General features: G+C 41.3%; 1 protein-coding gene across 8 annotated transcripts in view; it reads right to left on the reverse strand.

Annotated features, from left to right (window-relative positions):
* Window positions 1-22,777, reverse strand: part of CELF2 (CUGBP Elav-like family member 2) — a 571,124-nt gene that overhangs the window by 251,094 nt on the left and 297,253 nt on the right. For 3 of the 8 annotated variants that reach the window (XM_075428968.1, XM_075428970.1, XM_075428967.1), the window contains exon 1: window positions 8,868-9,103. The exons of 3 other annotated variants lie outside the window; for them this stretch is intronic. In XM_075428968.1, the coding sequence (XP_075285083.1) occupies window positions 8,868-8,974 (107 nt within the window). In that variant the 5' untranslated portion in view covers window positions 8,975-9,103. Of the gene's footprint in view, window positions 1-6,532; window positions 6,764-8,867; window positions 9,104-22,777 lie in introns of those variants that run through there. 2 more of the 8 variants (XM_075428971.1, XM_075428974.1) reach the window with 2 other exon arrangements.

The following is a 22,777-nucleotide window of genomic DNA, read 5'->3' on the forward strand; positions in this document are numbered from 1 at the left end:
ATATTATGTAAACTTGGTTGCTATAGTAAAACTTCCCACTCACTTTTTTTTTTCTTCTTTCCTATTTTATACCACTGAAGAGGTGATTTCATCCCACCGTGGGTATAAGGCCTTTGTTCCATTTTGCGGGTAATAACTCAATCTTTCCAAAAACAATTAGGCAAGATTTTACAGCACAAGGCAGATGCTACGTGTGATGGAGGGCTTTTAGGCAAGGCCTACAATTTGGAGGAACACCTGACTTTGCTAACAGCATGCAGATACTTGGGACAGTCAATCACAACCCTCAGGTCCAATCCTGCGCAGTGCTCATGCTGAGCAGGAGCTGCCCAGTACCATTTGCTCCAGCTGGGCTATCCACAGCGCTCAGCGCTGTAGTTAGCAAATACTAAAGTAAAGTAGTAACAAGTAAATATTTACAAGACTCAGTCTTATGGTCCTGTTGTTTATTTACAGCCCCACTGAAAAGCATCGCTGTTGATCTGTAGGTGTTGCCTTTGTGTAGCGCCCTGTGCATATAGACACAAGACCAAGGCTTCTGTCAATCCAGTCCTATCTCAACGTGACAACAGGCATCGACTGTTTTTTCCTCTTTTTTTCTTTTTTCTTTCCCCCTTTTTTTATGAACTACCTTATTTTCTCACCCCGCTGCCTGATTTCATCAGCAACCACTACCCAACCAGGAGAGAAACTGGGACACTGCATGCACTGGGCAGACCTGATTTCCTACTAGACAGCAGGCACGTTATTTATGGTTAAAAAAGGCACTTTTCCAAACAACCCAGGAAAAGGGAACTTAATATTGTTGGATTTGGCTATTGTATTATCTTCACGTGAAAAGTACAGTCTTGGATTACTTAGGATAGGAGGAATCACACCTCTTGTCTGCATTGCTCTATCCTCACAATGTGCAAGAGCCCCACTTACACCCTCACCAGGCAAGGGAAAAAGCCCACACTAACTGAAAAAACCTCCTGTCCCCCATCCAGATCCACAGGAACAGCTACTAGAAGACAGAAAAACCTCCCTCATTTTATACCAATTTCAGGTTTCTGAAGATTTTTGCCCAGTAGGGAGGCTGGTTACTGGGAGAGATGCAGGATCAGGGAAGCGGATGGTGAGGATGGGCTAAACAGAACAAAAAACTGACTCAGGAGATGGTGCTGGAGGGCAGCTCCAACTCCAAAAGCAATGGGCAAAGGCAAGTGTGAAGTTCCAGCACGGCATCAGCAAGGCAAGAGGTTGAGTAAGGGAGATGAAAAGAGACAGGCAGCCAAAAGCAGACAAAAACAAAATGTAAAGAAATCTGAGGGGTTTGTTACGATATCTGAATTAACCTACTGCACTTCTGACTAACTGCAGGATCTTCGTAAGGTTAAGCACCACCTTCTCTGGTCATTCACTTCTACCACGTGTTTTTTGTTCTTTTTCATTGCAAATGCTTGGTTCTCATGCTCAAATTGTAGCATCTTTAAGGTAGAAAATTCCACAGGTCTTTTTTTCTATTTGTTCGTGAAGTGCCTAGCGTACATCTTGGTCCTCAAAAATAAAAAACAATCCCCCTGATAATATGTAAAGTAACTATGTTTGTTTGACATCATTATTTCCCACAGACAGAATCCATTAAACCTCAGACTTGAAGGACGGAAAGAAAAAGCTCCTGCAGTAACTGTAAGGCATTCAGAAGTGCAGAATACTACACTGCTTCTGGTTTGGGGGTCCCCCCCCAATGGACAGTGTAAGAATTGCCACATAGGTCAGATCAAAAGGTCCACCTAGTCTATGAGCCTGCCTCTGATAATGGTTTGTGATGGATGCAAAGAGGAAGAGCATGAGTACGGCAAGTGCACTGTGATCCTCCCCACCTCCCAGCAACCCGTGGCTGAGGGACCACCTAGACTCAAAGCCTCCATCCGAACCAAGATGTTTAACAGGCTCAAAATCGCTGGTTCCGTTTTTCCCCCAAATTCTCTCTCTGTAAGGAACACTGAGGAAGTCATAAGTTTGTTACTCCCAGAGCTGCCTGTTGAACGGGCTGTTCTTAACAATTTCTGAGATTTGGGGCTCAGTACAACAAACAAGAACACCGGCTTTCTTTTCTGAAGTAAAACATTAAACCCAGCTTCATGTGTAATACGTTTCACTTCAGTAGGGTCACAATAATTCATCTGCAACTTTTTAAAAAACCCCCAACCCATCGATAACACAGTTTTGTAAGGGAAAAACGCTGGAACCATGAGGCAGGCATCTAGCTTGGCATCCTTTTGCGAGAATGACTCTTTAGGAAAAATTTTGGTCACTTTGGATTAGTGTATTTGGGGGTGGGGGTTAACTGAGTTAAATGCATGTTCATCAGCTGTGCACAGACAAATCTCCAGATGATTCATTGGAGCAGCACTGCAGAACACCTGATGTTGCCGATGCAGTTCTGTTAGTGTTTTGTTATTTTTAAAGGGGGTTACATAACTCTCTCATTAAAATTAAATGTGGGCTGAAATGATGCAGGCAAACTCTCAAGCTTTAGAGTGAGCTTCTTCCTCACAGTTTAGCTGAAAATAGATCATTTTTAGGCAGAAGAGAAGGAAAATGAAACCAAGAGGTTATTACAGTTGAAAATCGAGTCTCCAAGAATTTAAGTTTTCTCTTAATTCACCATTTCCTTTCTGGAGGGCCTCAATTCTTCAGATGCTGACCTGCAGCTTCTAGGGAGAGCAGGTGCAGGATTTGAATCCTAAATTCACTCTGTAGCAAAGCTATCGTATCATCCACAGCTATCTACACTTGCAAGGTTCAATTTCCAGATGATCTACATTTGGGTGCCCTTGCTTTTCTTTTCACTCCTCTATTTGTCTAAAAGGGATAGTAAATTCCCGTATCCTCTCTCTGATTCTCTATCAGTTTTTTTTCCCCCTCCAACCCTCTGCTCTGTCTTCCTCCCGGTGACAGACTGTTGTCTAGCGTCCTCAAAGGCTGCTTTTGAAGATGACCTGCTGATTTGCTGCCATGGGAACTCCAGAGCGAGGACAGCATTTACCCCTCGCACACCGAAGGGCACAGGCAACAGTTCCGCGTGCCACCCTTCTCGCCTGTAAAAGTTTGCCCTCCTCTGTTTCAGAAGCCTTGCAAGGGACGTGGGAAGGCTGTGCCTTCAATACCGAGAGCGCTGCAGCAACAGCCACTGCTGAATTATTCGGAGGAAGGTGAAAAAGTCTAACAGCATATGTGAGCATGCAAATTGCTTTTCAAAACTAGTGGAGAAAAAGCTTAGGCAGCAAAGCATGAGACTCCAGAAGAGCCCTCTGTAATGTAAGTGCAGAAAGCATTATCTTCGTATAAGTACCATATTTAAAACTTCCTAAGCAATTTTACTGGTAACCCTATTCCTTTGAATCAGAGAGAGTGAAGTTAAAATTAGGTTATTCTACCCGAATAAGGGATGCAGGCTAACACCTCACCACCGAGTATGCTAGACGGAGAGACAAGCAAGTCGTTCTCTCCCTTCCCAATCTCCAAACGCAATTTTGGGTGTTTTAATTAAAATAGAAGGATCATTTTTACTTCGCTGCATTTTGCAAGGCAGCTTGTGATCCCCACCATGTCAGTCTTGTCAGTGCACTGGCAGGTTCACAGACCTACGATACTTTCTTACAAGCACCGACTCCTAAGAGCCTAATCCGGTAATGTGGTCTTAATGCATAATATAATTTCATGAACCACCTAGAAACTGAGTGCAAATTTGGGAGTCGATGCTTTCCAGAAATGTCAATTTAGCCATTAGTTCAGAAACCCTGAAGATGGATCTGCCTGACACTAGTCCATGAAATGGTCAGTGATCCTTCGACTATCAGAGAAAATAAAGTTGTGTGTGAGAACAGCTAAAATCCTCTCTGCATCCTGCTCGAGCTGATTACTAGCTATGCTCTCTCTCTCAAGACCGGAGTGAGGGATGAGAAAATTAGGGTCCAGATCAAGATTTACACAAAATTTGGGAAAATTCCTGCCCCCTTCCATCCAATAAAGATAGTTAACCTTCAGTGCATCATTAACGTGCCAAGAACAGCATTAAAGCGACTTTAATTGACACATTTACTTCCGCTGCAGGGTGAAATAACACAGAAGCAAAACAAAACAAAACATAAAAAGCTTTTTGCCATGGCAAGAGTGTTAGAGGGGGGAGGAAAAAAAAAAAAAAGAAATCCCGTTTTTATTTCCTCTGTGAGGATGCCAGCAGTCCTGTTTCATAAACTCCAGTGATTCATCACCATGCCGGGCAGCCAATCATTCCGCAGGTCAAGTAGAAATGGGCTGTGGAGCCAGCAACTCCTGCTGCCCCGATAATGCATGTCATTCCAGGCATGGCGACATGCTTTCTCAACAGCTGCCATTTTCAGTTACCTTTTCTATGGCTGACATACAAGTAAATGTGTTGGAAGCAGTAAAACAGTCATAGGCAACCAGTTGCAAAGATAAATAGCACCTGCACGTGATAATCTCTAATGTCATTAGAGAGGAAAGAAGGATGTGTTTTGAAACAGAATTTCTTTCCTCTGAAAGCATCACTGGACTTCGGGGGGTTTATCTGAGTGTGTGTGTGAGACACTGAAAGGGGGTGGGGGGGTTGTGGTGTTGGGTTTTTTGCTCGAATAAAAATCCAGACATTCATCCTGCTTATAACCTTAACAGATATAACTAGGGGAAAAGGGGGGGGGGGGGGGGGAAACCCTAATACACTCAGTATTAAAGAAATAAATCTTCTCGCAATTCACTTGTCACAAAGATTTTGTATAGCTAGATTTTGCTTGAATTCAGCAATGCTCACTTTTAGAAACACAACTGCTCTAATTAAGGGAAAAGGAAAGGATTCTCTTCAGTCATTTCTTTCCAGTCTTTATTCCTTCTAACTTAAATTTCATGAACTACTTGTTCAACAACTGTCCTCTGAATTATATGTAGTTGAATACTTTTTTTTGCAGATGGAAACTAAGTGGGAGTTCTGAGGGCACAGGACTACAGAAATAAACACCTGCAATGAAACAAATGTTTAAACTTCTGTGCACGTGTGCATGTGTGTACACGCGCACACAGATGTATATCTGTATAGCAGATGCAGAGCACGTGTAATTTATGTACATATGCCATGTAAAGACCCTTGCCTGCAAGCCAATGGTGAAAAAAACACCAAAAAAACAAAAAAAAAACCCTGTTCCCAGTAACAGTGCTGGAACAAGATCTCAAATGCATAAGATTATACATATTAATTTATGGTAATCTACAAATAAATGCTGCAGAGACAGTACAGGTTATCCAAAATGGTACTTGCATTTAATGAGAAACTAACACAAAAAATCTTCAAGACAGATTTAGTTGCATCTTCTAATACCCCCTGAGTTAATACCATGCAAAACACAAAGTACAAGCTCTGTTTCCCCTTTGGAACGACTGGCTCTTGAAATGCCAAAGGAAAGCCAAGCTTTTCTCTCCATACAAAGTCCTCTCAGACATCTTCCTTTCAGATTTCATCAACTTAGGTGTTTTCAGGGCTACAAGCAGTGAACTTTCCATCAGCAGCATCTTCAGCTAATTAACCCTCCTGATTACAATAATTAGTATTGATTCACTCCTGAATGACTTCTTAAGTATTCAAGCACAATCTACACTTGCAGTAAAACTTCTAGATATGAATATTAATTGAATGCTCTCCTTTGTTTTTCAGCCCCAAAGGTATAGTTTGCAATCTTATATACTTAAATTTGATAACAGAAACACTTCAGTTTTATTCTCATGTAACAAAGAGAATATTAACATGTTGACGTTAGAGATTGTGGTTCATGAATCTGAAAAAAAAAAAAAAAAAAAAGAAAATGTAGACAAAGACTCCAGGCTAATAAATAAATATAATTCACTTCCATGTCCTATGGCAGCATGGAATGCCAGTTCCCAGGTCAAGACCTATCCTGCTCTTGCTCGGACAGGTAAGACCGAGGACAATCTTTCTTTTTGGCATGACACCTGGTCATTGCAAGAACAAATACCAACTCCTGCAGAGTCTGAATTAGCTCTCTTGGTGCTGTTGTGGAAACAGATGTTGCCAAGTTTGACAACTGCAAGGCACCACATTGCTTTGTGAATGGGTGAGATTCAAAACAGGTAACGCTAAGCACACCTGCGATGTTCACGCACAAGATCTCCAAACCTATACAGTCTCTCAAAAGCCGACACTTTTGTTAGAGCATGCTAAGAAATGGCTTGTGTTACAGATTTGCTTCACCTTCTTTGATGTTAATAATAATTATTATGGCTCAAAAAGCAATATCTCAGTAAATATGCATAGAAAGAAATTTTTTTTTTTTTGGAGTAGGGTTCACACAGAATAATTCAAGAATTGGTCTTTGATGTGAATGCAACGTCAGAAAATACCCTCAGAAAAGAACAAAGTAATTGGCAATGCAAGACAAAAATCTGTAGTATATGTACTTTATGCAGCATTTCATCTGAAAACATAGGAACTACTGTAAGTTTAGTATGAACTCACCTGTGAGAAGAGCGCTTAGGAAACAGTTTTAGTATTGAATAGTCCTTAAAAGTGGCAGTGGGGTACGCTGCCCAGGTGCCTGGCGGTGGCTGCTACAAAAGTGGCATTCACCCTACTCCGGGCAGGCACTAGCGGGACACTGCCGTGTCATCCGGAGCGAGGGATTCACTTCATTGCCACTCACAAAGGGCAGCAGCTGCTCCAAAGCCCAGGCTGAAGCAGGGTAACTTGATAAAAAAAATACCCCCCCCCCTCCAGTTCCGGCAGAGCAGAGCAGCTGTGAACGAGTTAATGTTCGTCTCGAGAGAAGTTCTTCCAAGAAAGTGAATTATAGCATGCTCCTATTATATTAAAGACCAGCCGTGCTTTCTTCATGTTTATGCACAACACACAGCACACAAATACTACCTGATAATCCATAACCTCGAGGCTTCTAGCGTATTTATGTGGTATTACCTTTTTGTTCACGTAAACTCTTTCCTATTGATTTACACCGTCTCAACACACAAGGGAAGGAGATGCAACAACAATAAAATTAATGCAAAAAAGAATAGCAAGTACTCAGAGCCTCCCCATAAAACATTTTTTGGTTGAAAATACATGCTTTAGCAAGCTCTGAGCGCTACCAATAAATCTTTAATATCTTTTTTTTTTTAATTAAGAGGTCCAAGAGACCCCTCAACCCACATAAATCATGCACTAGAATCCACTTTAAAAAAAAGTACGGAACCCCTACAATTAACTGATCTAAGCAAAAAATAGAAACCACTGATAAATATCTCTCTTTTCTCTCAGAAAATGATTCCAATTATTACTAAAAGTAATATATTTACTTAACATGCAAAGTATTTAAAGACTTTAAACAGTTTCTGAAACTCCACAGACTGACAACAATTCATTTTGAGACACAAGCTGCTGCCCGAGTAGTAACTCCAAATTTTTCCAACGCTTTATGTCAATGTCCTTTTATAATGCATGAGGCACATGAGCATTTTGCCAAATTCAAACCCAAAACTGTTAACTGTTCTAACACTAAACTATGGCTGTCTAAACAGAAAGATAATTCATGAAATGTCATATGAATAATTTGTTAGATTTTGGGATAGGAATCATCCAGGTAAATTATTCTGCCTGACCTTAAAAATTCTAACATATGCTAATAGCTGGATTATAAAAATGGAAAGTAGGATGGGCTCTCACTCTGAGATCCGATTTATCATTTTTACTGCATTTTCATTACCTAAACAAAATTAGAAACAGTATCTTCAAAACAGCAGTTAAAGTTGATATGATCAGGCATAAAATCAGGCAAGGGCACATCTGGCAACTATGTATTTGCCAGACTAACAGCAGTATTGTAAGCTTTCAGAATCAGTAAGTTTTCTCACCACGGTTAAAGGAGAGGTTAGTAATAAATCTCCAACTTAATGCAATAGGCATAATTGTAAGATGCCAACCTCCCCCTCCCTGCCCTATTAGCAGCCGATATCAAATGAAACAACCATCACAAAATAGGCAATACACTTCATATTCCACCGTACATACAAAAAGATTAAGGGAAATAAAAAAGGGGCTGAGAAAAGGAAAGGAAAAAAAAACCCAAGCCACCCCGTCGCCAGACGTACATTAAGCTAGTTTGACAGCACCATTGTTCAGCTGTCCCATTGTCAGACCAAAAGATGTATTCAATGCTACAATGTCTGCTAGCAAATAAACAAAAGACTACATTTTTCAAAGTGGGGTGCCAATTCTAGCATAATTCTATGTGTATGTGCGTGTGTGCGTGTGTCAGCGTGTGTGTGTGTGTCTCTGAAAAGAGTAGTCGATGCTGGCCCCCCGCTAAAGCTTGAAACATTAAGAATATATGTGTAACCCCACATATGGGAGCATTTAGATATTTTTAAAACATCTTCAAGTGGTGAAGACTAGGTAGAGCCTTAGTAACTACTTACATAGGCTAAGTGAAAATTAAAGTGGTATTTAGGGCACTAGCTCTAATATGGAGTCTCCCTTAGCTTTTTCCATGCTTATTCCATGCCCAGTGCATAATAATGAAGCAGGCATAAATATTGCAAAGGAGGTGATAAAAGAAATACCAGCTACCATTTGGGGTGGGGGGGGAAGGTATATATATTTCCCTCCCCCCCTTGCCCTCTCCGTACATTTGTCGTCATACATGAAATGTGCGATTCGAACTAGTGGAAAATGCTACTTGCACACAGCAATGCCGGTCTTTTCCTTTAAATAGGGAAACTACTTAATACACGGCACGGTTATAGTTGCAGCGGGCCCAGGCAACTCGAAAGCACGCGTTAAAACAAAGGAGACAACATACCTTAAAAGCAGCTCCTCATTTCTCATAGTAACAGCGGATTTGGGACAGCGCATGCTTTCTGCACCGATATTCTCAACAAAAGCCAGTTCAGAAGTGCGCTCAAACATCAATGCCACAGTAGCTACTCACTAATGGCTACTCTTTCTCTCTTTCTCTCTCTAGTCAGCCGCTGAGTGGTGGAGCAAAGGGGCCCCTGCAGATTCACTAAGCAGAAATAATCCTCTCTGACAAGTTATGTTGTCTGGGCATATTTTACATTAATGCACTGTGCTGCCTATAGGGGTCTTGTTTGCGTTCACTCTAGCCTAGCTGGTGTTAGCTCTCTTAATTACCATCCAAAAAAAAAATAAGCAACATCTCCCCTCCTCAAAAGAAAAAAAAAAAAAAAAAAAAGAAAGCCTGAAAGCAAAGAGGGGAAAAATCTATGGGCAGATGAGGGAAGGCTCTTTGCCCCTCTGGAAGGATGCATGCTTTGTATGGATCTTTTGTTTGCCCTGCGAACTCAGCGAATACAGTGGCAAACAGATGCTGTGGCTCGTGAGGCTTGTGCGCTTGAAGGGAACTGGGTTAGAGGCTCTTTCTGGGGCTCTGGAATCGCAGCTGGAGCTCTCGCTGTCTCCCTCCTTCCCTTCCCCGTTCAAGGCTGAGTGGCTTTATGGGACCTGCCAGCTCACATCAGAGAGAACTGCAGAGTATTAATGCAGGCACCTGGGGATCTTCTTCAAGTTTTCAGTTTTTCTTGGCAATTTTAACCCCTACAAAACACAAGTCCAAACCCCCTCTGATTTTAACCCCTCCAAAACACAACTCTGTTACACAGTAACTGAATTCGCTTTAAACCAGACCCTTACACTTGGCTATGGCAGAGTTCTCACAGATGGGAAGGGGCTTGCATTATTCAATTATATACGCATTTCCCATATATAAAAGGAACTATAGCATGACAGTGATTTCAGGCAAACGGCCTCTTTGGCTGTAATTGGGAGATCTGCCATGTCATTTGTATAAACAGCTTGTGGTCTTCCCAGTGGCCAAGGTAGTCAAAGAGAGTGTTATTTTCACATCGTGATTTCAGCTTCTGCTGGGTAAATCTTTAAACCATGCAGCTACTTTTGAGGCAGGAGGATGGGTGAGGGTTTTTGTTCATTTTTTGAAAATCTACATCAGATTCTCAAATAGGTGCTTATTCAGTAGACTGAAAAAGTCAACAAGACTTGGACACTTTTTTCAGTCAAAGGCTTCTCTGCACTACTGTGGCAATAAAATGCATCTTAAAAATTTGTTATTTCCTCTGAGTTCCTGTTAACATAAGAACATGCAAAACTCAGTAAACTTGAATAATTCAAAACCAAGAACTACTCAAAAAGCCCAGCAGGAGTCAAATACACTAAGCTAGAAGTAGATCTAGACCTCAAAACCTGAATTTAAACTTTTGTAGACTTCTGGCTATATGTGTGGTTGGTCTGAACCTCTTTTCCTAGATTACATAGCACAGCCTTAAAATATACTGCTACAACAGACCAATGTAGTGTTACTGCTTCTAATTCCTTAACAGAAGTTGGCATTTATGGGCTTGATCTTTCTGGTAAACTTGAGTCTGGGAGTGAAGGCAAAGAGGGAGCAATCACAAGCGTAAATATACTGACAGCAAGATCTTGCCTTCCTGATAGCAGCTGTAAACTTCTATTAAGGTCATAAATTGTTTGCAACAGAAACGATCCTTTTGTTCTACACTTCTCGTTGAGCACTGTGAGACCTTGGGATTAGTTTCGGTCATTCTGATATAATATTTGTCAAATGACCAAAAGACAAGCTGAAAAACAAACCCAAGCATAATCTACTTCTAATGACGTAGAGAGGAAGAGCCGAAGACAGAAAGTTTAGGGAACATGGGTATCATGAAGGACTGCAAGTCAAGAGAAGACAGGTTTCAATTTGCTTCCCTTTTCATCTGCAAAACATGACTGGGATTCCAGTCGCTTTTGTAATAAAAAATAATAAATCATTTTAATGATTAGCAATTTAAACCAATTCCATGTTAAAATGTCATGCTCCAAGGTCAACTGAGAAAACATAGCTTGCACTTGATGCTAAAAATATCTGAACAGTCATGGAAGGCGGCCAGGAAAATACTCAGCCAACATGACAAATCCCATACCTCCTGCCCCAAATACTAATTCCAATACGACCATTTCAGGCATGGCCACCAGCACTCCAGATTCCTCCTCCTTCACCGTTCACCTCCAAATGACTTGTGCCCAGCATAACTCACGGTGATGCCTGGGCTGCTCCAGACCAGCCTAGCGCTCATGAGACTGAGGTATGAGAAGAGGCAAATACCAGAGTATGCTACAGAATATACAGCTGAACGGGAAGTGTCAAACAGTCTGATGAACTGCTACAGTTTTCCAAAAATATGGCAAGGATCAGCATCTTAAGACACTACCAGCTGAAGGAACAAAGCTTTCTTTTCAGGCTGGAGTAGAATGGCTCACACAGAGCCCTTTGGTGGGGAATCAATGGGCTTCTGTTGGGCCGCTCCGCACAGTTGCAAGTTCTTGATCGTTTCTGTACTCAGAAAGAAGGCAAAGCAGCAGCAATAGGAAATAAACTGAAGTATTATGGAAGGGCTCATCTGTGGCCAAAGGAATAAATAAAAAGAAAATAAAATCCACAAAGCGGTAACACAGACAGACAAAAAGACCCTACGCTTTCTATCACATAATGAAACGTCTGACAGAACAACATCTGCAGAGGGATCACAGCTGCTGAGGATGAGAAGGAAGATGAGTATTATTTTTCAATTGTAAGATGTACTAAGCAGGAGTGCCTTTAAAATAATATGGCTAAAGGGAAGATTAAACCAGATGCACAGGGCTATCTGGCTTCTTTCAAGATGAAAGTCCAGCTGTGGAATTTAAATTCAACATTTAACATGAAAATTGATTGTAGATTCGTAACTGACATGTATGTATTGCAGAATATTCTGCACAAATTACTTGCAGTGGAAGTTTAATAGTTTCGTTGCCCTATATTTAGTGTAAACCCAAGCTGCCTATGTATGGCCTACGAGTTTGCTAAACTAATCATATGATGTTGCAAATCCTTGAAAGGCCACAGGAACACCAGTCATTTACAGAGGCAAAATGATCAAAATTTCTGTGGCAAATCAGTAATAATGAGTAATTTATATCAAATTAAAATATGCCTTCTACTCTCTATCTCTGCTTCAGATTATTCTTTGACCATTCCATCTGTTTACAGTATTTTTAAAATATTCAGAAGCTCAAAATTTAATGGCATTTTGCTACACTAAAGCAATACTAACAGCCAAGCAATGAACTACATTTTATGACTGAGAAATGGTAGACAAGTGTCCAGGACAACGGCCCAAAAATCATGAGTGCAATCACAAGAAGAATAGAAAGCCTTGATTCATTTCCCCATTTCACCACGTGTCCCTGTGTCAGATCCCATGCAAGCCAATTAACCTTTTGCTCACATCTCCATCTTTAAAATGGAAAAACCCAATAAACTGCAGAGCAGTGAGACAATAATACAGAACACTACAAGCTATATAAAACAGTGTAATTATTGTGAGTCACACAAACATTTATAATACATCTTCTCACAAGAGGGACTTGCAGCCTAAGTCTCGGATATCTGCTGCTCTGTGCAGTTATTTAGGCTCAGATCACATTTGTTTTGTACAGGTGTGAAAAGCTACTCTTTAATTTGATGGTATTTTACTGTTTTAGATGGCTAAATCCCACCTTTGAAGCTAAGCAATTAGTCTAAGCTCGTGATCTAGGGTTTCTCTATTGTCAGTGAGAGAGATTAGCTATGCTAAAGAACATTACCACCTCTTTCCATTGACTACAAAGGGCTTAGATCCCTAACTTTTAGATACATATATTAGGCAAGACGAATCCCACTGACGCGCCTAAAGCAAAGGTGAGAAATCCCACGTTTCTGTTCCCACATCACCAGCGTGTGTCCCTGTGCCCCAGAGCACTGCCAGCGTGTCGGGCACACTGCAACCGCTCTGCAAGTGCAGATCAGATACCTTCAGCGTGTCTGGCACTTCCAGATATAGCCATAATCTGCCGCAGGACATCTACAGCAGTCAAGCCGTAGCTAGGGAAGACTTCCAGGTCTGAAGCAGACCTATACGTTACGCCTATAGAAAGTCTGAAGTAGAAAGGAAATCGGCTTCAGCCTCAGAACTGGAGTCTTTCCATCACACTTTGAGAAAGCAGACCACTCATTTAGGTATCTCCTCCTAAAATCTCCTAGAAAAATAAGCAACTCCTCACCTGCAGCTCTTATGTTATTAAAAATTGTGGAGCACAAGACCAGGTGTTGCTAGAACCAGAGTACTCTGGGCCACTTCACTGGTGGACACAAACAGCAAGAAATGGGCTATAACTCAACAGGCTGTATCTCATTAGGCTTTACCGCTGCTCTTACTGAGTTTTTTGTCTGTTTTTAGCTAGAACAGATTATTTCATATTTGTCTCTGTTTCCTCTTTTGATTTGCTTTTTGTTTATGCACCCTTTAAGATAGCCATACGTACATGTCCTGGTTTCGGCTGGGATAGAGTTAATTTTCCTCCAGGTGTTTTGGATTTAATATGAGAAGAATGTTGATAACACCGATGCTTTCAGTTGTTGCTAAGAAATCAAGGACTTCCTCCTGTCGCCCACCTTCAGCTAACGAGCAGGTGCACAAGAGCTGGAAGGGAGCACAGCCAGGCAGCTAGCCCAAGCTGGCCGATGGAAATATTCCATACCATAGACATCATGTTCAGTTTATAAATGGGCATTGGCCAGGTGGGCAGAAATCTTTTTTTTCCCAGGAGTTGAAAATTTTCCATGAGTTCGAACGTTTTTAGGAGTGTCGGAAAATCCGCAAGTTCTGCGATTGCTGCTCGGGGACTGGCTGCAACTCAGTCATCAGGCAGTGAGAAAAATTGTATTGCGTCATGGTTCTTTTGAAAATTATTTACTATTATTATTATTTCCTTTGTTGTCTTAGTAAACTGTCTTCATCTCAACCCACGAGTTTTACTTTTTTCCATTCTCCTCCCCATCCCACTGTGGGGGGAGAGGAGTGAGTCAGTGGCTGCGTAGTATTAGTTGCTGGCTGCCAGGTGGAACCACGACCATGGGAGATCAAATTTGGTCCCAAACTTCAGCAATCTGACATCTAAGATATTACTTTTATCAGGAGAGCAGTAACCATGTGGTATTAGACAGTCCTGCACTTGGTATTTGTGTTATGCATGTAGATACAAGTGGAGAAGTTTCTTTACTGTTACAGGTTATGAAAACACAAGACACAGACACACAGTTCCTCACCAGTAAGTATCTTCATACAATTTCATGGCAAAACTATATCAATCAGTTGTAGAGGCAGTTGCACATGTGCAGACCACGCTGTCTTCCGGACAGATACTAACTCTGTATGCGTTGCGTGCGTTAATCACACCCACAGTATCTGCGGGTGTCATCTCTGTGCGCAGGAAAAGGAAAAATATTTGCAAGCTTCTGCAGCAGAGATGTAGAAAATCACCATTTTTTGTTTAAGCAGGCAACAAAAACAGTCTAACATTTGCCCACGTCCCCTTTTGTCTGTTTTGGTAGATCTTTCAGATATGCCTAGCTTTCCTATCTGAGTCACGGGGGTAGCAATTACTTACAGACCTACAGGTCGGTCTGGATGATACAAGAGGTCTTCTCTAGCCTTACTTTTTCACCTGGGAGCATCCAAGGAGTGTCATGAAAATTAAATAGCGCAGACAGAAAACACAGAAGTACAAAATGTTGCGTAAATACTGAAGATCAGTATTTGGGCAGTGGGAGAATAAGAAGTTCCGTATTTCAAGCACACAGCAAGACTGGTATCCACTGCTTCTCTCCGCTAGGAAAGGTGTGTGCTGCCTCCCTCTAGCATTCAGTCGCACTGGCTCAGTGCGTCTCAGCATCTGGAAGACAGAGGCACCAGAAGGGACAAACCTCCCCTGTATTTACTTCAACGATGCTCTCTGGTGCTTCCCCCACCCTCAACAGGGAAGGGGCAAAAACTGCAGCTTGTGCAAATCACAAATTCTAACACATAAACCTTTTTTTAAAGGCAATACATCACTCGAAACAACTTGCAACTGGCCAGGTTGTGATTGCAGACGTGGCTACTCTACAAAGCAAATAATTTTTTTGGAAAGATCTACATGTCATAAGAACATCTGGCCTGCAACGAAAGGGAAGGAGGAGAAAGCTGATCAAAAGAGAAAAGAGAAACACAGGACACAATAGAGCACCAGATCTGAGAGAAAGAAAGAGAGAAGAAGGGAGAGACAGAACAAACACAGCTGGTCATAGAATCGTTTATTTTCTGCTTTAATTTAAAGTCTATTTAAAGTATAAGTAGAACCTGCTCTGTCTAAACAGAAATATCTTTATTTTACACTTGTAGTAATGCCAAGATCATCACTTTTAGATTCACCATGTGGAATATCAAAGACCTTGAGTTCTTGTGAGCACAAGCTAAAGAGAGTGAACTTGCACAAGATATACAAATGTATGAACTGTGTATATTACCAGTTATGAATGAAGGTGAAAAACGTTAATAATTACAAATGAGAATTTAATGGCTACTCATCCCCTTAAGTTAAAATTCAAAACAGAACCACATTTAACAGTTCTACTGAGCCTATTTTAAAATGATCTTATGGTGCTCTATGCAGAAGGTTCATTTCACACATCCATGAAGTGTATCCAACACTAGCAAATAACTTGGATATTTAAAAACAAGATATCACCAGAGAGAGTGATGTTCAACAGAAACTCATGTACAAGTGAAAATGAGGTAGGAGTTTAATTTCTTGGATCTGGGTCCTAGATGAGCCGATGCATCTACCAAGAGAACTCTTAGCAATGAACATGATGTGATGAGTGGACCTTACTCCTACACTGTCCAGCATGAAAAGTCAGCTTGTTAGAACAACTCTTCATCCATCAGATTGCCTGAAAAGGTAGGTAATGTGGCATTGTCCTGTATGGAAGGGAAACAAACTGAAAATTGTATAATTCAAATCAGATGAAGTGATCTTTGCTTGCAAATATTGGTAGAGAACTCTTGATTCAATCTGAAAATACTGAGTCAGACTTTGGAAAAAAGGAGTATTTATATAATATATTTCTTTTCACATATGCTCTGAAGGGTAGGAAATGGATCAATTTCTGTACAGTTGCCATAAAAATAAAACCAATAACTACAAAATAATTTTTAGAATTTTATAAATGAATTAGTACCAACAACTTGTTTCAGCAGCTTTTACCCTCCCTAATTAATTTTATTGCATGATAGAAAGAAAAAAAATCATATCACTTTTTTAATACTTTAAACTCTCTACCTAACATTTTTTATCCAAAGGATACTCTTCCTTTCCCTCTTCCTTTTTTTGTCTTTAAAAATCTGTTAGCATTGATTAAAAAGAAAGAGCTTAGATATAAATCTTCAGGTAGATTTACTACACAATACATTTTTCTTTGACCTTTCTCATGTCATCTGACACTTGACAATTTTGTGCAAGATGTTAAAAAATGGCTAGAGATTTTTGGTGATTCTAGTGCCCAAATTCACAGTGTTTCATAGGGCCTGTAGTTCAGAGTTAGGATATTGGTATTTGGGGACGAAGAAACAAATCAGACTCTGTGAAAACGCCCAGAAGATGGAGGCATTTGAAAACCCATGACAAAAAACCTGGCCAAACTGAAGTTCTAGGCTAAGGGATTCCTTAAAATGTCAGGGCGCACGTTTTTGAAGGGAAGGGTATCAAGTTCAAATTTACTTTTGTTAGTCTGTCATGTAACTTAAAAATTAAACATATGATTTTGAATAGTGAGCTAACTAGTGAAAACATTGCTTAAGGCTTTCTTGATGATGTGGAGGGTCAGGATACCAAAATCTTATGGAAGCAATGGAAGCAGCAGGAGCAGTAGGATAAGTCCACTTGCAGAGAGGTTTTCGCCATAGCAGGCAGACCCTTCCCACTAGCTTGAACGCTTTAGTGGATGATGTAAGCATATCCTAAGCCACAAAGAGAGGAAGATTCAAGCAAAACCAATCTGTCTACTAAAGATACGATCCCAATTTGTGAACAAAGTGGATCCTGATTCTGAGTCCCAAAGCAACTGCACTTTGCATGACCAAACTCTTTGTATAGCCCATTCCTTCAGACGTGCTTTGGCCTGATGAATACCACTTAACTTTAGGCGCTTAACAAAGAAGCCAAAGAGCATAGTCACCTTGGACTTCCTCTAACAGTTAACACAGAAAGCCATATTTTCTCGCTAGTAATTCCAGTTCAACCCATCATGGATCTCCTTATCACTAGACAAGAAGCATAGGTGAACTAGAGTCAGCCTCAGCATCTCAGTTAAGCATAAATAACTGGGTGAGAGGTCTCCATGTCTACTCGCCCACGGATCCTGTTTCCAGTAGAGTATTTAGGCAATGGGTGCAGACCTGGCAATGACATCCTTTTTTGAAATTGGCTATGCAATCCTGCACACAGTTCTTCTGACCCTGGTGTGACAAAGATGTACATGAGCTACAGATGTATGTGCGGCACCTCCAAAGTGCCTTAAGATTATCCTCCGGAAAAAAAACAGGTACCAAAACAGACTCAGTTTCAGACACCTTCCATGCCCCACAACTGATGAATGCTTTCCATTCAAAAGAAAAAAGCATTAAGAACAGCCACATGCATTTAATCTACCCCCTTGCCATAGCCAAAAAGCACCAAACTCCTCAGCATCTCATTTCCCATAACCAGATGCTCAGATAGCAGTTGTCAAAAACAACTTCTGTGTCTCCAGCAGTGGATTTCTCGCAATGCTTACCATGTTGCTAGCACCAAAGGCCATTGGAGCCCCAGCAGACTTCGTGAAATTAAATGGCAGTGGAAAGACAGACTGAAGGGTTGCACGAGGAAATGAGTCATTTGCCTAAATTCCTCCCATTTCAGAGCTCAGTAAGGTAACAATGTGGAGCTGCACAGAGATCTGTGCTTTTGTGATATCTGTCTGTGTTCTTGAACCATTTGGCACGACGTGTGGTCAGCACACACAGCCTTGAGGGACCCCATCCACCTTCAGCCAGACACAGCTCTTCTGTGCTAGTTCTGTGTGTTCGATGCTTCAGCAAAACCCATGCTCCCATCTTTACAAGTGCTAAGAAGTCTGTTAAAGCGTTTACATATTGCAACATTAAACGCTTGGTAAATCGTCACATCCTTTTGCCCTTTCACTGTTCCCAGATCCACATCATTCATCTTTCTCCTGCAAGGCCAAACCTTGCTAAACTTGCCTAATGCACTTAACTCCAAATTAACACCCTGTAAAAACAGTTCCTCCCTTCTTCTCATATGCTGTTATATGTAAAATCTACACCCAAAGTGAATTTCTTGCTGACCTTGTGCTGATTAATGCAAATTAAATTACATGCTAATTGCCCCAAATGGTTTGCATGCAGCCCAGAAATCAGGGTTCTTTGCTGGTGGTAAAACACATCTGTGATTTTTTTTACACAATGGGTACATTAAGTCATTGTTAGTCCTGCAGCATCTTCAAAAATCAAATGTTTTTGTAGCACCTTTTAGAAAGTAAGCAAAAATAACCTAAAAAAGCATTATTAAGTTCTGATCCAGTCTTGCAGAAACCTCACTTCTACCTCGTGGGAGGAATTTTATGGCTCATTCAGAGCTCAAGCTCCAAGATGCATTTTAGAAAACCTTGAGCCAGTTTTGTTAAACCCATCACTCCCTAATCCCCTTGTGCTTGTCAGCAGAGCACACAGGCACTTGATTTTGGACGTCTGATTTGATAAGGGGTGGGGGAAGAAGGGAGGGAAACGAGGACTGCTATTTTAGATAGATCCTACAATATTCTTGCAATTCAAGAGAGAACAAGGAATTATTTCAAACAGTGATACCGGGCAGAGAAGCTCTTAGAAAGGGGCTGTGTATTGTGTTTCAGGGTATCAGCGCTGTTTTGCACTGAGTCTGAATCCCAGCCATCAGACCTGATACATGACGGTTTGCTGGAGCTCTAGTTGGCAACTGGCATGGGGATCAAACGTAACAGCAGGTAGTGCTTACCTCTTCAGCGGTCCCTGGAGCGGCTGACATTTACAGTACAAATGCATTTTGCATTTACGTCCAGCAGTGGGGATAAAATTTGATTTATGTCATGAAAAAGCTATGGAAAAAAAGAACCCCAAACATGGTGTTCTTCAAGAGAACAGTGGTTTCTTCTTCACAGGCTTTGCTGCAGTAAGTAGTCACATTCTACTCCATACTATACCCGAGTAGGGAAACAAGATTATGCCCATTTCATAGAAGAAAAGTTAAGTGAATTGCCCAAATTTACACATGCACCACGAGGCAGAGCTGAGAACACATTGTACTGAGAGAAGAGCAATGTGCTCAGATGTTACTCCCACCTGCGCACGCAAGCTTAGCGAGGATTTGAGTCCTTTCTGCCCCGTTCACTGGCAATAGACGCCCAGACCAAAAAGGCACACAGCAGCAACGTCACATGCTCCCAGACACATAAAACATCCTCATCCTAACAACAAAACACGAGACCTGGCAGCAAACAGCCCAACTTCCACCATACCAAAGGCTATAAACATAAGACCGCAGAAAGGACAAGGGAGGTGGAACTCACACAACACTGTCATTCCTATTCTAGTCATCCAAAGACTGATCAAGTGAGATGAACTGATAAAAAGATGACACATATATATGGTAATCCTTCACTGACCTGATGGCCTAACAAATGTTCAGTTGTTTGGTTTTTTATAGTCTTTTCTGTTATTGTTCCACTCTTAATTGATGCTATTTCTCCCTTCCTCCTCTAATAGCCATGTCCCTGTTTGGCCTGATTTTGGTAGCAGACCTCCTTTCTTAGGTATTCTTGACTTTGACTTCTACTACAAGCTCAGGCTGCCAAAATCCCAGTCCCCCTGCACTAGAGACAGTCCAATTCACTCGGTTTTAACCACGAGTTCAAAGTCAGTGTTCAGAAAGCTTAATAACCAATATCTGAGCGAGTAAATCTCCTCAATTCAGAGACGAAAGTGTGACCACCACCACCATGATCTCTGCTCCATAACAACAACCCTCAGGGGCCGGTGCTGTTGAGTAATAAAAGTATTCCCCCTCCGAAGTCTCTCCTGAGCAGAGATTGTCATGTCACACTGTTAAATTACGTGTGATGGGTCTGTCGGTAGGATTACTCTGTAGAAGAGACAGCTTGGAGGCTGCCAGATTCATTAAACATCTTCAGTGGGACTTCACGGGGCCTTTCACTTACCCTGAACAAACAACAAACACACCCTTTGTGCTCAAGAACAAAGGGAGTTTTTGCACTTTTGTTTGATGTCAGTCACAACTGGAGATTAAAGCTTCTGCTCAGTGGATTTCAAAGTTGTCTCCCCCCTCCAAAGCTGCTCCTCTCGCTGTTCGCTAGGCACTTCAAAAAGGTTTACAGCTAAAAAACCCCAAACAGTACAATATTAATAACAATCAACTTGAGAAGTGCTACATATTTTTGGCATTTGAGTGCATTTCACTTGTAGATATGACTGAAGAAACGAAGTGCAGGAGTAACGCATATGGGGACTCTGCTTTTCTTAATCACTTTGCATCAGGGACTGGAAAACTGGATTCGTAAACAGGAATTTCTGTGTTAAGACTGAAGCACGGCACACATTGACCCACTGAAAAAGCTGGAGCTCAGCCCAACTGAATCTGGAGTTGGGGAAGAACAGTTTCTGTTTTCCTAGCAGAGCATGCCAATGGGGGAGCTTGTATTGAGCCCGCACAAAAACCAAGCCATGGTTTCTCTTGTAGTCTCCATGCCCTGAGGTGAGAGAGAGAGATGGATGTGCACTGGTACAGACTATAGATAGCTCGGGTTTGGACACCTTCTCTGAAATCAGTAGTATATACCAGTGAACACCCATCTTTGAGAAAAGGCATCCAAACTAAGTAGGATGATGTCTAGGGGAAGGTTACACCTCTTGTTGTCTCAGTGACAAGCCAACAGACATTTCCACGTAACAAGGCACCCCAGCAAGAGTCCACCTTCCTTACATGTCACTTCGGGGTATCTAAAGAGAAAAAAGGTGAGCTGCTATAAAAGCTGCAAAAATAAGAACAGGTATTGTCTGATTCAGGAAAGAAAAAGTGACCATCAGGAGATCAAGAGAGTTCTCTAGAATGTGGCAAGGAGCACCCAAACTTAATCCTTCGATTGTATGGGAACCTCCTTCTCCCCTCTGATCCTCGGGTCTAACAATTAGGGTCTCATCTGTGAGGCAGAGGTTAGCAACCACCTGTCCTCTCAAAACAGCCTGACTCCATTACATGTAGCAGTTTGATCCAGCTGGACTCTTCCCAACCTGTGAAGACAGGTTTTTGCTTTGCTTGATTGTCCTTCTCCACACCCTCACCTACAGCAGTCAGTTAGACAGAAATCAGAATATGAACTAAACAAAGGGTCCCATTCTGCTACCTAAATCCTTCAGTGCTGTCAAGGGATGGATGGGACCACTCCGAATATAAGAGTCCTCCCCTTCAGCTCAGATGTCAAACATCAGACAGCAGAACAGGAAGGTAAGAAGGAGCCACAAGAGTGCGTGACTGATGGAAAACGCCTTTCAAAGCAAAGGACTAAGTATTTGTACAGACTCCCTGCGCAAGACAGTGAAGATTTTAGTGCTGCTGGATGTAACTCTCTTTAGATGGATAAATGAATCTGACTTTATGTTTCTTATAATTCTATCGTAATCCATCAGTATGAAAAAATGGGTTTTTTCTACTTAAAATAACAGACATTGTGAAATGTGGGGGTTTTTTTCCTCAAATCGTCTTTCCACACTGTGTTTGAACCAGGTGCCTATTCAATCTTCTAGATCTTTCTCACATTGACCCCCCACACATCATATATTTATTTCTTAGACTTGGTACACACTTTTAACCAGATGCCAGAGCATGGCTGAAGGGACAGCACAGGGATTTAAAATGTGCAAAACTAGAGGTTAACACTTGTGGATTTCATTTCACATTTAGAGCCCTTTCTGTTCCAGTCATGTTTAGAAGTGTTGAAACTGTTGACAAACTGTGATATTTGGAACTTAACACAGCTCTTACCCAACTCTCTCAAGAAATACCACATGAAGTTTTATAAACCCAAACAATTTAGGTATGATTGGCCAAAGCCTATGATTTGGACATGATTTTTGCTCGCCAGTTCTTGCAGTGGTCCATCTGATGGCACCCAAGTATCTTCTTTAAAGCCCCTGGCTTTTCTGATGGTGCTAGATGAAGAGTAGGCTACAAAACATATTTCAAGTTCTTTCTGTCTGAATAGTTACAAAGAAGATTGTAAATTTATCAGTTACTCAGAAGCCCCACCTGGCTACACTTGCTTAGTAGTTCCAGTATGAAATGATCTAATCATTGCAAGCAGCAGTAAACATGGTTAAATCCTCAATTCTGTGTCAGCATACTCTCCTTTGGACATAAATTATGCAGAAAGCTTCACCAAAAGTTATGCGCTGATGTGGATTGGTAGCACAGTGCTTTAATGCACAGCAGCCCCATCATTAATACTAAGTTTGCTTTAAATAATGAAACAAAAGTAAAAATGTTTCCCAGAGGGCACAAACCGTAAAGATGTAAAGTTGTAGTGTGGGCAAGAAAACAAGTTGCGCAGTTCAGAGCGTCTTCACAAGCATTAAGCAAGCAGCCAGGGGATGTACTCAAGGGGTTTCTATTCCACAGGAGCTTTCCCGTTCACTTCTTCAGTGCAGTTTGATATTAGAGTTGATCATGTTG

Source organism: Opisthocomus hoazin, chromosome 8, assembly GCF_030867145.1.
Source record: "Opisthocomus hoazin isolate bOpiHoa1 chromosome 8, bOpiHoa1.hap1, whole genome shotgun sequence".
Taxonomy (NCBI): domain Eukaryota; kingdom Metazoa; phylum Chordata; class Aves; order Opisthocomiformes; family Opisthocomidae; genus Opisthocomus; species Opisthocomus hoazin.